Source organism: Rhinolophus hipposideros, assembly GCF_964194185.1.
Source record: "Rhinolophus hipposideros genome assembly, chromosome: 19".
Classification (NCBI taxonomy): Eukaryota; Metazoa; Chordata; class Mammalia; order Chiroptera; family Rhinolophidae; genus Rhinolophus; species Rhinolophus hipposideros.
Genome location: NC_138065.1, coordinates 38,309,514 through 38,322,116, shown reverse-complemented (window position 1 = coordinate 38,322,116; position 12,603 = coordinate 38,309,514). Strand labels below are relative to the sequence as shown.

At 45.5% G+C, this 12,603-nt stretch overlaps 1 protein-coding gene across 1 annotated transcript in view; it reads right to left on the bottom strand.

Annotated features, from left to right (window-relative positions):
- Window positions 1-243: 243 nt before the first annotated feature.
- Window positions 244-12,603, bottom strand: part of SMYD2 (SET and MYND domain containing 2) — a 52,598-nt gene continuing 40,238 nt past the window's right edge. The window contains exons 7-12 of the mRNA XM_081026903.1: window positions 11,062-11,164; window positions 8,715-8,825; window positions 7,893-8,011; window positions 6,710-6,889; window positions 4,712-4,820; window positions 244-2,539 (exon numbers count right to left, since the gene is read on the bottom strand). Coding sequence (XP_080883029.1) covers window positions 2,459-2,539; window positions 4,712-4,820; window positions 6,710-6,889; window positions 7,893-8,011; window positions 8,715-8,825; window positions 11,062-11,164 — 703 coding nt within the window. The 3' untranslated portion in view covers window positions 244-2,458. The remainder of the gene's footprint in view (window positions 2,540-4,711; window positions 4,821-6,709; window positions 6,890-7,892; window positions 8,012-8,714; window positions 8,826-11,061; window positions 11,165-12,603) is intronic.

Here is a 12,603-nt window from a genome sequence, read left to right as displayed (position 1 = left end):
TTTCACAGAGCAACAATAATTAAGAGTGTTTTTACTGGCATAGGAATGGACAGATCGATGGAATGAAGTAGTGCAGAAACTACAAGTCTTATGGGAATGCTAATGAGAACATTTCAAATCGGCAGGGGAGAATAAGTCATTCAATAAATGATCCTGCCATAAGTGGCCAGCAATTGTGAAATTAAAAAATTTAAGAGTACAATCAGATCTCTTTCTATTAAATATAACAATTCCAGATAGATCAAAGACAAAAGTATTTATTTCTTCATCTAAAGATGAAAAAATCCTGTTTTGGTTCAGCAAGTGTCATGAAAAATGACGGACAACCAGAGGAAAATTATTTTCAGTACATGACAAAGAGCTAATATCCTAATATACATTGAGCTCTTACACATTATTATGAAAGACATGAATAGCAAAATAGGCAACTACCATGAATAGCAACTCAGAAGAAACACAATTCCTAAGTATGTGGGAAAAGTACCCAATCTCATTAATAAATGCATATAAAACAAAATACTTCACGCAGGAGATTGGCAAATTTTTTTTTAATAGTACTGTGTTAAGAGGGTAAAGGAAAACAAATACTATAAATACATCTTACTGGTACCCAGTAGTTTTTTTAAAAAAGGAAATGTGGCCGTATTTATTCAAAGAGAAAAATATTTCCACTACTTGATACTGAAATTCCACTTATAGGACTCTGTCCCCCAAAATGCTACCACACATCAGCAGAGTCATTTGTCTGAGATTGTTCATTGTGGCATTGTTTATAATAACAGCAAACTAGAAAAACCACATGTCCATAAATAGAATGGCTGAGTAAATTATGGCGTGCACATTCAATGTAATGCTCTGCCTTTAAAAAGAATACAGCCAATCTGCAAATGCTGAAGTGAAAGAGGCCCTTATTGTTAAGTCAGAGGTTACAAAAGAATATGTCAGTACCATTCTGCCTTTCTTTCTCCGAATCTATTTATAGAGATACTTGGACAGGCATGGGGAAAATGGGGACCCCACACGCAAACTATTTACAGTGGGTTCCTCTGGGGAGCGTGGGAGTGGCAAGGAAGCAGAAACGGCTCACTGTTCACAGATACGTTTGTCATTTTAAATTTATTGAAACAGTATTACGTTTATAACTTTTACAAAACCCACGGAGATGGTGGGCTAAGCTTATTCTAGGCTGAGCTACAGAGTATATCAGCATTCTTAAAACACGAAGCTCCAGAGCCAGGACAATGCTCTACTTACTGACTTCTGTACACAGAGAGCTATTCACAGAGAGCTGTAATGCATATAGTAGGTGTTTAATAAATGCCGTATTACACTTCACTGGACAAGAGGATGCGTCGTACACGTGTGCAGTGAACTGCATGTAGGGGTGTGTGGAGATGAGGGAGGGTAACAGACTTACAGCTGTTCAAACTGTGTGTAGATCATGAATATAAAAGAAAGCTGAAGTGAAAACCCCATCGGGCTTTAATTGTTACCTAATGGGGAAGATCCTCTCTTTGCACGAAGAGAAACAACCCTGCGCCCAGAGCATGCCTGGTTCTGGGCCTGTGCTTCCTTGCAGCGGTTGCTAATAAACAATTCCCAGGTTGCTACCTTCCAGGCTATGGGGAAGCTGGGTTCCTGCCGGCCAGCAAGCAGGGAGAGACCAGTGTTTGCTCAACAACACAGAGTTGGTAAGGAAAAATTTTTTTCTTCTCAAAGTTCCCCTGGAGTGTTTCCAGACAAGGAGAGTACTGCAGAGAACAAGAAACAGAATGAGAGCTGCAAAGTCTGCTTTCAGACAGATGAGGGAAGCGTGCATTGAAGCACCTTTATGCCTTGAAGGGAAAAACCGACAGATTCTCTTGCCAGGGAGGGGCACCCAGGTCACTTAACTCTTCTCCCCCACAGGTACCTTGGTTCCCTTCTTGCACATTCCCCCTTTCTTCCTCCATAGGCACTGTACCCTGAAATCAACTGCAAGCTAAAGAGGCCGCCTGACCCCGCCTCTTGGGGGAGGCCTTACTGACTGAGGCAGAACAGATGTGACCCAGCTCCCACCACCTCTTTGAAACCCTCCCCACAGACAGGAAACACAAAACTTCAAATACTATTACCTTTTTTATTCTCTTTCATCATTCAGGTTTTTCTCAGAACATTACAATAGGCATGAAGGGGAAAATAATAGCATTTTTAAAACTCAATCTGTCCAAAGTATAATATATGAAACCAGGACATTATCTCTTAGAAAAAAAAAAAACACATTCAAAATTAATTTGATATTAAGATTAAAGATTAAGACCAAGTCCAAGTAAGCTATGTGTAAGGTTTAAGTGCAAACAGTGTTTTTATTGCAATGATTTTACAGAAATGCTGGAGTGAGGTACATGATTTGAAATATTCAAATCCTGGAACGTTTCTGCACTAGCATTCAAGTAAAAACGACCATTTTGGCATCGTTTCAGTGGCTTTCAATTTCTTGCTTGATCTCAGAAACGTATGGATGATCTTTGCCGTGAGCTACTTCCATGATTGCAATGGCCTAAGAGAGAGACAGATACGGGGTTAGGAGCCAGTCCCCTCACACTTCCGGCTGGGCTAACTTTAATTCAACTTGGATTCCTCTGCTTTAAGGCACAGGACGCAAACTGGCTTTTTAGAGCCTGTGTTCTCCTCCAGAGTCTGGCTTTAAAAAAAAAAAAAAAAAAAGCCAAGATTATCTAGTAACAAAATAGTCACCCAGAGACTACTGCTGAGTAAAACATTCTGTAATAGTTGAAAAAAATGATATAGGGAAATTGATTTCATGACATTCTTTTGCCCCAACATAATAGAGATTTCAAGAAAAAATGCGTTAGGGATGGAAGTATTTGGTTACATTCAACCAAGTAAACAGGTAATGCTGAAACAGAGAAGTCCACAGTGAACTTGACATCAGATCTGTTTTGATTTTAGGTTACATTACTAATCTGTAAGACACGACTAAACCGTTTTCCCCTTTTAGAAAGTGCATGCTTTCTGCAGGTTTCATTTGAGGAAGCTAGAGAGAATGTATTTAAGTGTTTTTTTTAGAGTGAGGCAAAATAAAGTGGAAGGGTTTCTAGTGGCTCCATCAGTTCCTAGCTGTGTGACCACGGGCAATTTACTTAACCACTCTGTGCCTCCATTTCCTCATCTGTGACATAGAAATGATACCACCTCTCAGAGTTGTTCATACACATAAAGTGTTTAGAATAATGCCTGGCCTATGGGAACTATATATCGAATGTCATCCATAGGTATTTATTTTGCTCTTTTGTATTCAACCCTGTTACTCATAGACAGGAAAACTTAAATTACTCTTTCTCTCCCAAACAGGGAATTTCTGATGGCCTGTGACTATGATAGGCATTCCTTTCTATTATATATCATTTCTCTTCCTCTTAGATCTCAAACCAAGAGGAGGCAGCCAAGGGACACTGCCCGTCTTCAGGAATCACTTGTTTAAAGCCTCCCCTTGCCTCTGAGTTCATTTCACAACTCACATTCCTTGCTGAGATCTACTCTGTCCTTCGCTGACCTTTTACTTAATGTCCTACCAGCACTTTGCGATTGTGACCTAACTGGTTAATTTCCTCCCAAATCACTGAGGCAATAAATATGTTAGATGACAAATCCACAGGCTTAAAAATGGAAAATTCTATGCTTAACTCACACCCCTAGCCTGGTGGAGCCAACACCTTCATGGGGGATGCAGGACCTTACTTCATCTTCCCAAATAGTCTACTGGGCAGATTTGGGAGAATCTGGAGGATTGGGCATCTGTGTCCCCAACTTTTACAAACATTCTCTTATAGGAGTTAACAGACTGTCCTAATGAAAATATTTTATCAGCTGTTAAGTGCTACATAACGAACAAGGAGAATCTATTGTTAACATCAAACTGCTGTAAGGTGGGGGTCCCTCACCCGGGGCAGCTGTGAAACAGTGAGGGGGTTTAGATGCTGCCCAGGCTCCCGGTTTCCCCTGCCTGGTGGTCACAGAATGAGTGTGGGGAGCTGAAGTTTTCAACTCAGAAAGACCCCAGTTTGAATCAAGGCCCCACCACGTATACTCTAGGCTAATCACTTAATCTGTTTCAATCTCAATTTCCTCATCAGGAAACTGTACCTCATTTTTGTGAGAATGAAAAGAAAAACCACACGTGAGGGTGCTGGCATATAACTGATACTCGACGAACAGTGATGATGATTAAGTACATTCTAGAAACTGCGAATGGATAACCCTAATATTGAGGAACTCCCCATAGCCAACGGCCTTGATTGTGGGACATCATGATTCTGGAAATCTTAGAGGGCAGACAAATGGAAAATTCCCTCACTAGTCTCCTGACCCGTTCAGTAGCCTCTGTCCACTTCCCTGGCTTCACATGGGACAGGGACAGTAGTCCCTCTCCCCAGCCGCGGGCTGAGCTGTAATCAGAGCCAGCCGCTCTCACTGTGTACACCCCGCCCTTCCAGGGGGGCTGGGAGACAACATGGCAAAGCTCAATGACTGACCGTACCCCCATCTGGCGATCCCATCCAACCCCTCCCGCTTCTATGGCCAAAAGGTGGGTCGAGAGCTGGTCACGCTCCACCCCTTCATGAAGCATGCAGCTTCATGAGGGATGAAGGAAGGGTGCTAAGAAGGCCGTGCAGGCCCAGGGAAGCCTAAGCCCTTAGGGGAGACATACCTTCCTCAGGGCTTTCTCTCCAGCAGCTTTGTTTTCCAGGCCCATATAGAGTCTTCCTAGCTTCAACCACATGGAGGCCACGTTGAGGGAGTACAAAGGATAATGCTTACTGGAAGAAGAGAAGAGACAACAGGCCATCCTGTCAAAGGCTGCCAGGCAGCCCACAGGCCGGGTTCAGTACTCCCATGGCTGTGGAGCTCACGGCCACACGCTCCATGGCGGTCAGGTTTCTCCAAACCCTGGGAGGTTCCGGGTGGAGAGTATGGATGGTTCAACCCTGTCGAACCTCCAGGAATGCCCTTCATTCTGCGCAGCCGGTGTGTTTCTGAAAAGCTACGTTAAAACTGCAGGAGAAATTCTAAACAAAAACGTTTATAAACACACCAGCCCTTCTCCCAGATTTTTGTTTTAGGTGCACCCAAAGCAGGGCATTAGGAAAACATTGTTTAAGGTAAATTCCTTATTATGAGGATATTAGGCTTATCCCCTTATACTAAAAGACAGTATACTTAAGAATATAAACACACCGATGTCTCAAGACCCCAGCTTTCTGTCACACTCTGACTCCACTTGGTTTAGCAAAACTATAAGCTGTGTGAAGTAAGGAGAGCACATCCTATTTCTTCTAGATATTCTCCCTCTCTAGTCCAGTAGAAGGCTCCAGTATATATTCGCTCCGTGGTTTTAACTGAAGGTTGACTGATGAGGCTTGCCTAGGAAAGAGTCATTTGTGTGTACAGGTGTTTATTTACAGGCTGGTCCATACTGCTGTACCCTCAAAACCCATGCAAAAGAGACACATTCTGGCTGTATTCCTGGGTGGGGTGTGGGGCAGCATGCTGCCTGGAGGAAGCCCTGGCTGGGACTCAGTAAGCTAAGCAAGGGTTCAGCCCTGGGAGAGCAACCACGGGGCTAAACGATTTCATTCATTCTCACTCTCTCCCTGTCCCTTCAGATCTCACAGAGGGAAGTGTGCCTGAGACCAGGAAGAAGGATAGGCTTTGACATTATCCCCGATGTAGCAAAATGTTTCTAAAAGCAGATTTTAGCAGTGGGTTTCCTCTTGGGCTCCCCCTGCTGGCTACTCAGGGCAGCGTGCAGAAAGTGGAGGGTGGGCCTGGTGGTGGAAACGCAGACTAGACACCAACTTCACAGTTCCTAATCTTGGGAGTGAACTGAGGGCTTCTCAAATTCACGAGAAACCAATGGGGTGCTTCTGGAACACAGGGATTCCAGACCCAGATCCTGATTCACTCGGTCTTGGGGGAATCCTGTCAATGCATAATGTGTGTTTGACAAGCACTGCAGGGATGTGATCGAGGCCACCTCAGCCCCAAAGTGGCTAATCAGAGTCAGAGAACAATGCCACGACTGCCACCTCCACCTTTAAGGTTTAATAACCCTCTCAACAGGAAAGTTCCTCGCAGCTGATAGTCATTAATATCGTATGATACAACCCAACTTGTTTTATTCAAAACTGGGGGGGATGATGAATAAGCAGAGCCAACCCAATGGCCCCAGCACTTCCCTGTTTGCAAACCGGGCTGTACTTTACCAAAGCACAAGAAGGGGGCGGTGTAAGTACTGATGGAAAAGGAGGGTTCTGAAACCACCGTTCACTAACTAGTAAGTGCCATTTAACTTGGCAGGCATGGAAAGGGAAAGAAACACACTGGTGGCTTTTTACTCCTGGTGTGAATTAAGCACAATGGATATAGCACCTGGTTAGGTCCTGGGACGGACCTTGCCCCAGCAACCCCTGCGTAACCTCAACCTGCCTCCCTAGGTGTGGCTCCCAGACGGTGGCGGGAACAGGCCAGCCCGATGGAGCGGCACCTGGCACCTGTGCCTCCAAATGTGGGTGCAAAGAAGAGACAGCTAGCTGGTCTGGGTGTGTTCCAGTGTGGGGCGGTGAGAAGACAAAACAGCCCAGGTACGCATCCCAAATCACCAGATTCCATTCCGTGCTAAGATGGCCAGAACAGCCATTGCAATCACCTGTAGGGTTTAATGATTTTCTGTCCATATCGCAGGGCTCCCTCCCAGTCTTGCATGTACAAGCAGACGCCCATGGCCTGGTACATCATGTGCAACATGTACACGTTACTGTCCTCAAACACGGAGCTCATCTTCTCCTGGCTGAGCTCGCAAATCTCCAGCAGCTCGCTAGGGGGTGCTCTGGCGTCAAGGAAATGACTGGCCTGCTCACTTGGCTTGGAGACTTCCCAAGGCAGGCTGGGTTCAAGGAGTTATTTCATGCACTGCACCCCAGAAACTCACACGCTGAAAGAGTAAATTACAGAAAGCCAAGCAAAAGTGAAAGGAATCACATTTTTTTCTTGAAGAAACAAACAGGAAAAACTGAAGACCTCAACTGTTAAACAGAACTAAAGAATTTTAGCGACAGGCAAGCGACCCTCAGTTCAGCTGTAAGCAAGTTGATTAGAATCACAAATCTTCAATTTTCTAGTGAAATTTAAACCCTCACCTACGCTGAGCATTTCAGCTGAAGCATTTTTAAGGAAGAAGTCCCCACCATGGGAAAGTTCTTGCTTATGCTAAGGAGAAAAAAACAACAACTGTGCCTTTCTCTAATTCCCTTTCACTGATTTTAGTTCCTCCCTCTGCACAAATCTAACACCCAAGAAAACGCTATAATGTAATGGTTAAGAATATGGATTGTGGTGGTCAACACAGCTGGGGCAAAATCCTGGGTCTGCAGTGGTGAGCTGTGTTTTGGGCAAAATTACCTGATATCTTAAGAGCCTGTTTCCATCTGCTGGAAGGTGAAGGGCGGGGTAGGGGTGGGGGGATGACCTACTGAGTGTCCTTTTGAGGATCAGCTGAGATAATATAAGCAAAGCCCTCAGCACTGTGCCCAAAGTAAAATACCCAATAAATGAGGGCCTTCAAGGAACTGCTCTCTGTAGTGTTAGACGATAAGACTCTTCCACCACATCGAGCTCCTGACCAAACTAGCCAAACAAGGAGAAATAAGATCAACATCATACACTGATGTGGTTGACTCTAGGTCATGGTGATCAGTAAGTCTTTTACCAGGAGATATTCTTCCTTCAATATTCAGAATCTTAAACCCATCCTTCTGCTCCCTCTTCCCGACTCTCCAACACCTCTTGTAGGTGAGAACCAGTAAACTTCCACACAGTTCTAAAGGATATACTTGTAGTGCTTGGCCCTCCGGAACTCCTCGATGACATTGCGTGCGTATCTGACCATGTCACGGATGGTTTCTGCCTTTGGGGCATCATTGAGCTTCCGGATTTCCACCTTGGCCTTATCCTGAGGGAAATGACCACAAGTACAAGGTGTTACCTCCTATGGAAGCCATACTGATGGGCAAACCTCTCAAACAGTACATTCTGTCATGCACAGATAAAGGCTTGCCTGTTCTAAAGTTACAAAAGAATGAAAGGAAATGAGGCAATGGGTCTCAGAGAAATTCAACACACCACTACAATATACATATATATTCACATATTTATAATATATATATTTTCTAGACAATACTCATCTAGGCAGCACACCTAGATGGCATGGATGGATGTGTGTGTTCAGACATCTATGAATCAGAACAGAATAAGGAGGAGTGAGTGGCATTGACAAAATAATGTGGGCAATGCCAGAGAAAATTCTGCATATCCTGAACAGGTGAACTGGTTGGGAAGCCTGCAAGTTATGCTCATGTGCTTTTTCCCTCCCCTCTCTCTTTTGAGCAGTCGTTTCTTTTTCAAGAAATAGCAGTTGGGCAAATCCTTCTCTTATGTGTACAGTGTGATGGAAATGTTTCCATCAGCTCTGAGGGTCGGGTTGGAACACAGACCTGGTCTGACTGGATTCCCTCCGGCTGTCTTAGTAAGGCGGGTTTAAAGGGGCAACACCACCATAGGAGGAGACAGCCCAAGTCAGACAGGGATGCTGGCTTGGAAGAGATGTCCTGAGATACAGAGTATGGTCAGGACCTTTGCCGGACCAGGGAGCTTACCTTGTCTTTGGTGGTACACTCCTGGCATTCACACGTAAAGAAATAGGAATCTCTTAACCGGTCATTCCTATCTTCCGTTGGGTACAGGAGGTCAATGTAGCTGGTAAAAACCTAAGGGGATGCGAAACGTTGACAATGCAGCCTGCTACAGGTCAGCTCGCTCCTTATCCTCCCTCTGGCCCTGCCAACATTCACGGTGGTTGATTCGCACACCAAGTCTCCTCAACGCAGCACCCCCTAGTGTTGTCCAGCTGCTTGTGGTGGAGAGAAAGGGCTTCTATAGAATCAAGGAGTCCCTCAAACGGGACATTGGAACGTTGAGAGCACCCCCACCTGTATCCTCCCCAAAGAGAGCAAGCTGGGGTTTGTCCCAGCAGTAATACCTTGTCTCTCGGACAGAAGCAAAGGCCCCCGTTCTCAGTGGGGCTGGCTGTGGGCTGTCCCTGCCTGGCCTTTAGTTAGCCTCTTTTCCTTCACAGGCTGGGATGGCTCAGATGCATTGCTGGCTGGGTGGAAGGGGCACATGAACACACACATACTGGTCTGTTTCCCTTTCCTTTCTCCTTCCATCTGCTGGCAGTGGAGCAAGAAGCTCAGCTAGGCAGGCTGGGGCAAGTCAGCGGAGGGCAGACACAGCTTCTGACACCAGCATGCTGCTGTCTTACCCAGCTGGGCCAGGGAACTCGGAAAAGTCTTACCTTTGGGCTCATCGGGGTCTCCCGTCCTTCCTTTTTTCTAACGGGGTCTGTAACTGAGACTTGGAGCATATGGAGGAGACCGGCATTTAACTGTCCATTATCTACTCACTGGGACGGCACTTGCTGCTCATCCCACACCATCCGGCAAATGTCTGACTGAACAGATGGATGTCACAAAGCCATCAGCGTGCCAGGAACCTCAGGCACTGGCAGGCAGGCAGGGGGGCACTTGAAGGTGCCGCCAAGCTCTCCCCACCCCAGCGGGCAGTAATGGAGACCTCACGGCTCATCGACGCCCTGGGAAAAGGGCTTTGTCCTCCTTGAAGGGCAAGCCACCCCCAAAGCAGTGACTTCCTCAAAGTGAGGTTACTGCATTTCAGATTTGTGAAAGCCCAAGGGCAAACCAACAGGAGCCTCCTGCCTCATTTCTGGGAAGTGACTGATAGTCACCAAGTGCAACAAACAGAGGAGCCCAGAAGATGGCGACAAAGGCCGCTCAGTGTCACTGCTCCCGGCCCAGCGAGAGCCAGTCTAGGTGACATCCTGCACTTGTCACCAGTGAGCCCACAGGAGCTCCAGTCTCACTGATTGCAATTGTCTGTGACACCCTGACCCCAAACAGCATATCCTTGTCATGATGAACTTAGCAAAGGTGTAGGAAGTATAATATGATCAGGTCTCAGTTCAGCTGTGGGTTAGTTAACTTCAGGAGAAACCAAGGCCTTCACCATGTAGCACACTGATTGTTGTATTCAAAATATAAAATCCAGACATGTCCCTTAAAACAGCAGTAAAGATCATTAAACTGAAATCTAAAGTGTGTCATAAATCCTAACAATTTATTCGTTTTTTTATTATTTACTTAAGAACATATAGCCTACATCTAATGATTTGCTAGGCCAGCCTTTTTCAGGTAAGATGTCTCATAAGGTAGTCATGGAGTCACAGCTCAGGAAGGGAAAAGGGAAACAGTGAGCAGGTGACAGAACATCTGGTTTTCTCCATGTCCTGAAATTAAGCAGGGGAGCTCACAATGCCTCTTGGCTACAGGCTGCCTCTACATGCCCATCTGTGTGTGCAATGGACCATCTGAATTACGTTCCTAAAAAGGGAACTCTCCGAAATTCAGATTTGGGATTGATACGACGCAAAGTGCTGATGTATCATTTGGAATTGTAACTCCTTAGCCACTGCTGGGGTTGCCTTTTTTCTTTTAGATAACAATGCTTTTGACCTTCTGGGGGGAAGAATGCCAAAGTTCACTAATCAAAAAACAAACAAGCTCAAACGCCATTGTTTGACAATTGGAATACTCAGACGCTAAAGAAAATCCAAAATTTCATTCTGGTTATTTTGGCAGTCGCCTTCCCCCATAAATCTCTATAAAACTTTGTGAGGAATTTAACTGGAATTTATCCTTTCCTATTTTGTCTTGGATGGAAATGGAGAGCACCAAACTGAAGCCAAAAGGGTGGGACTCCAAGCCCCAGGTCATAAATCTGATTATGAACCCTGCAGGCCCTGGGGATGGATACAGTGTAACTGCTGGAGTCATGCACAGCCTGTGTCATCCAGTGCTTTTCCTCCACTGCTTTTCAAAACAGGGGCGTGAAGTACGCAGTCCCAGCCACTCTTGACCACGCACTCACCTCATCTCCTAGGTTGATTTCCTGTACTGCTCTTACTTCTGCGAGGGTCCCCTTGTAGGTCACAATGACATTGGGGCAACAACTATGATTCATCAACGCAACACTGAGAAAGAGAAATCAAAAGAGAAAACCAAAGAGAAATCAAAAGAGAAAACCCAATTATCTCAGTAAGGCAGACAGACCATCTAGATAATCCTTGGCGGCTTACTTGCTACTTACTTACTGGAACTTGAGTTTTGCAGGATAGTAATGAAAAAATCAATAGCTGGACATCACATTCTAAGCGGTCCCTCTGCATGCATCTACAATCATATCTAACATCTTAAACTTTCACAATATTGAAAAGTGAAATCTGCCATTCAAAATAGTGACATCTATGCCAACCCCCCCCCAAAACACACACACACACACACACACACACACACACACACACACACAACAAAACAAAAAAAACCCACACAACAATAAAAATGGCAACAATAGCAAAGCCCACAAAAATCCTTTCCCAACACCTACAGGGAACTGCTACTTACTATACACTGTTCAAGACAAATGGTTGTCATATTCCAAGCCACTTTTTATATTAGTGGATTATTTCCAACATGTTTTCTTCAGAGGCCGAGCAATCGCCACTGGGGGAGATGCCAGCTTCCTAAATGAGGGCTTGTGATCCCCCGAGAGTCCTGGAGAAGCCCATCTGAGTCTCTCTGCACCTCAATTTCCTCATCTGGAAAATTGGGACACTACTGCTCCTGCTGCTCAGTGTCTGCTTTTCAGGGACGGAGAGGACAGAGAGATTCGCCTAAGCGAGGGGCTTTGAGCTTTCTGATTATATCAAGGTCAAAGTTCTGAGAACAGAAATTTCTAAACTACAGGGGGAAAATGCTTGATCTCTGAAAATGCTGCCTTTGAAATCACAATGCCGAAATGATTTCAGCCCAAAGGAATTTTCCCCCAATTAAAACTGCCTGGAAACTGGGGCTCATCTGGGCACTCACGTCCACATGTATCATTGCTCTGCTTGCCAGTGTCACTTGCCTGGACCCTCCGCGACCAAAACCCCTCTCCCATTTGCCCCCCCAAAAGCAAAGGAGTTGTGGGGCCGGACAAGGATGAGCTGCCCAAGTTGGCCGAGTACAAGGGGGAGCAGCCCTCCTCCACTGCCCAGTTGCTCAAGGTCTGGGTGAAGTTTGTGGTTGGCCCTGAGCCTGTGACAGCAGGTAGCAACTTCCCTGTCTTGTCCTTGGGGAGGGTCACCGCCACCCTGCATCCCAGCCCCACAGCTTCCTGGCAAGTGGCACAAAGTCTCAGGCCCTGGGAAATCGGATCAACAAATGCACCAAAAGTCAAAAGCAGATTTCTAGAAACATCTTGTGGACGAAGTATTAAATCCATTTCAAGGCAGACACCTAGATTCTTTTTAATGAAAGAGAGGGAAATTGACTAAGGCAAAAACAACCCACAGCAGCTTCTTGGCAATCACTGAAAAGGGTGAAACTGCAGACACCACCACCCTTAACCTGCGTTTAGTCTTTACGATGC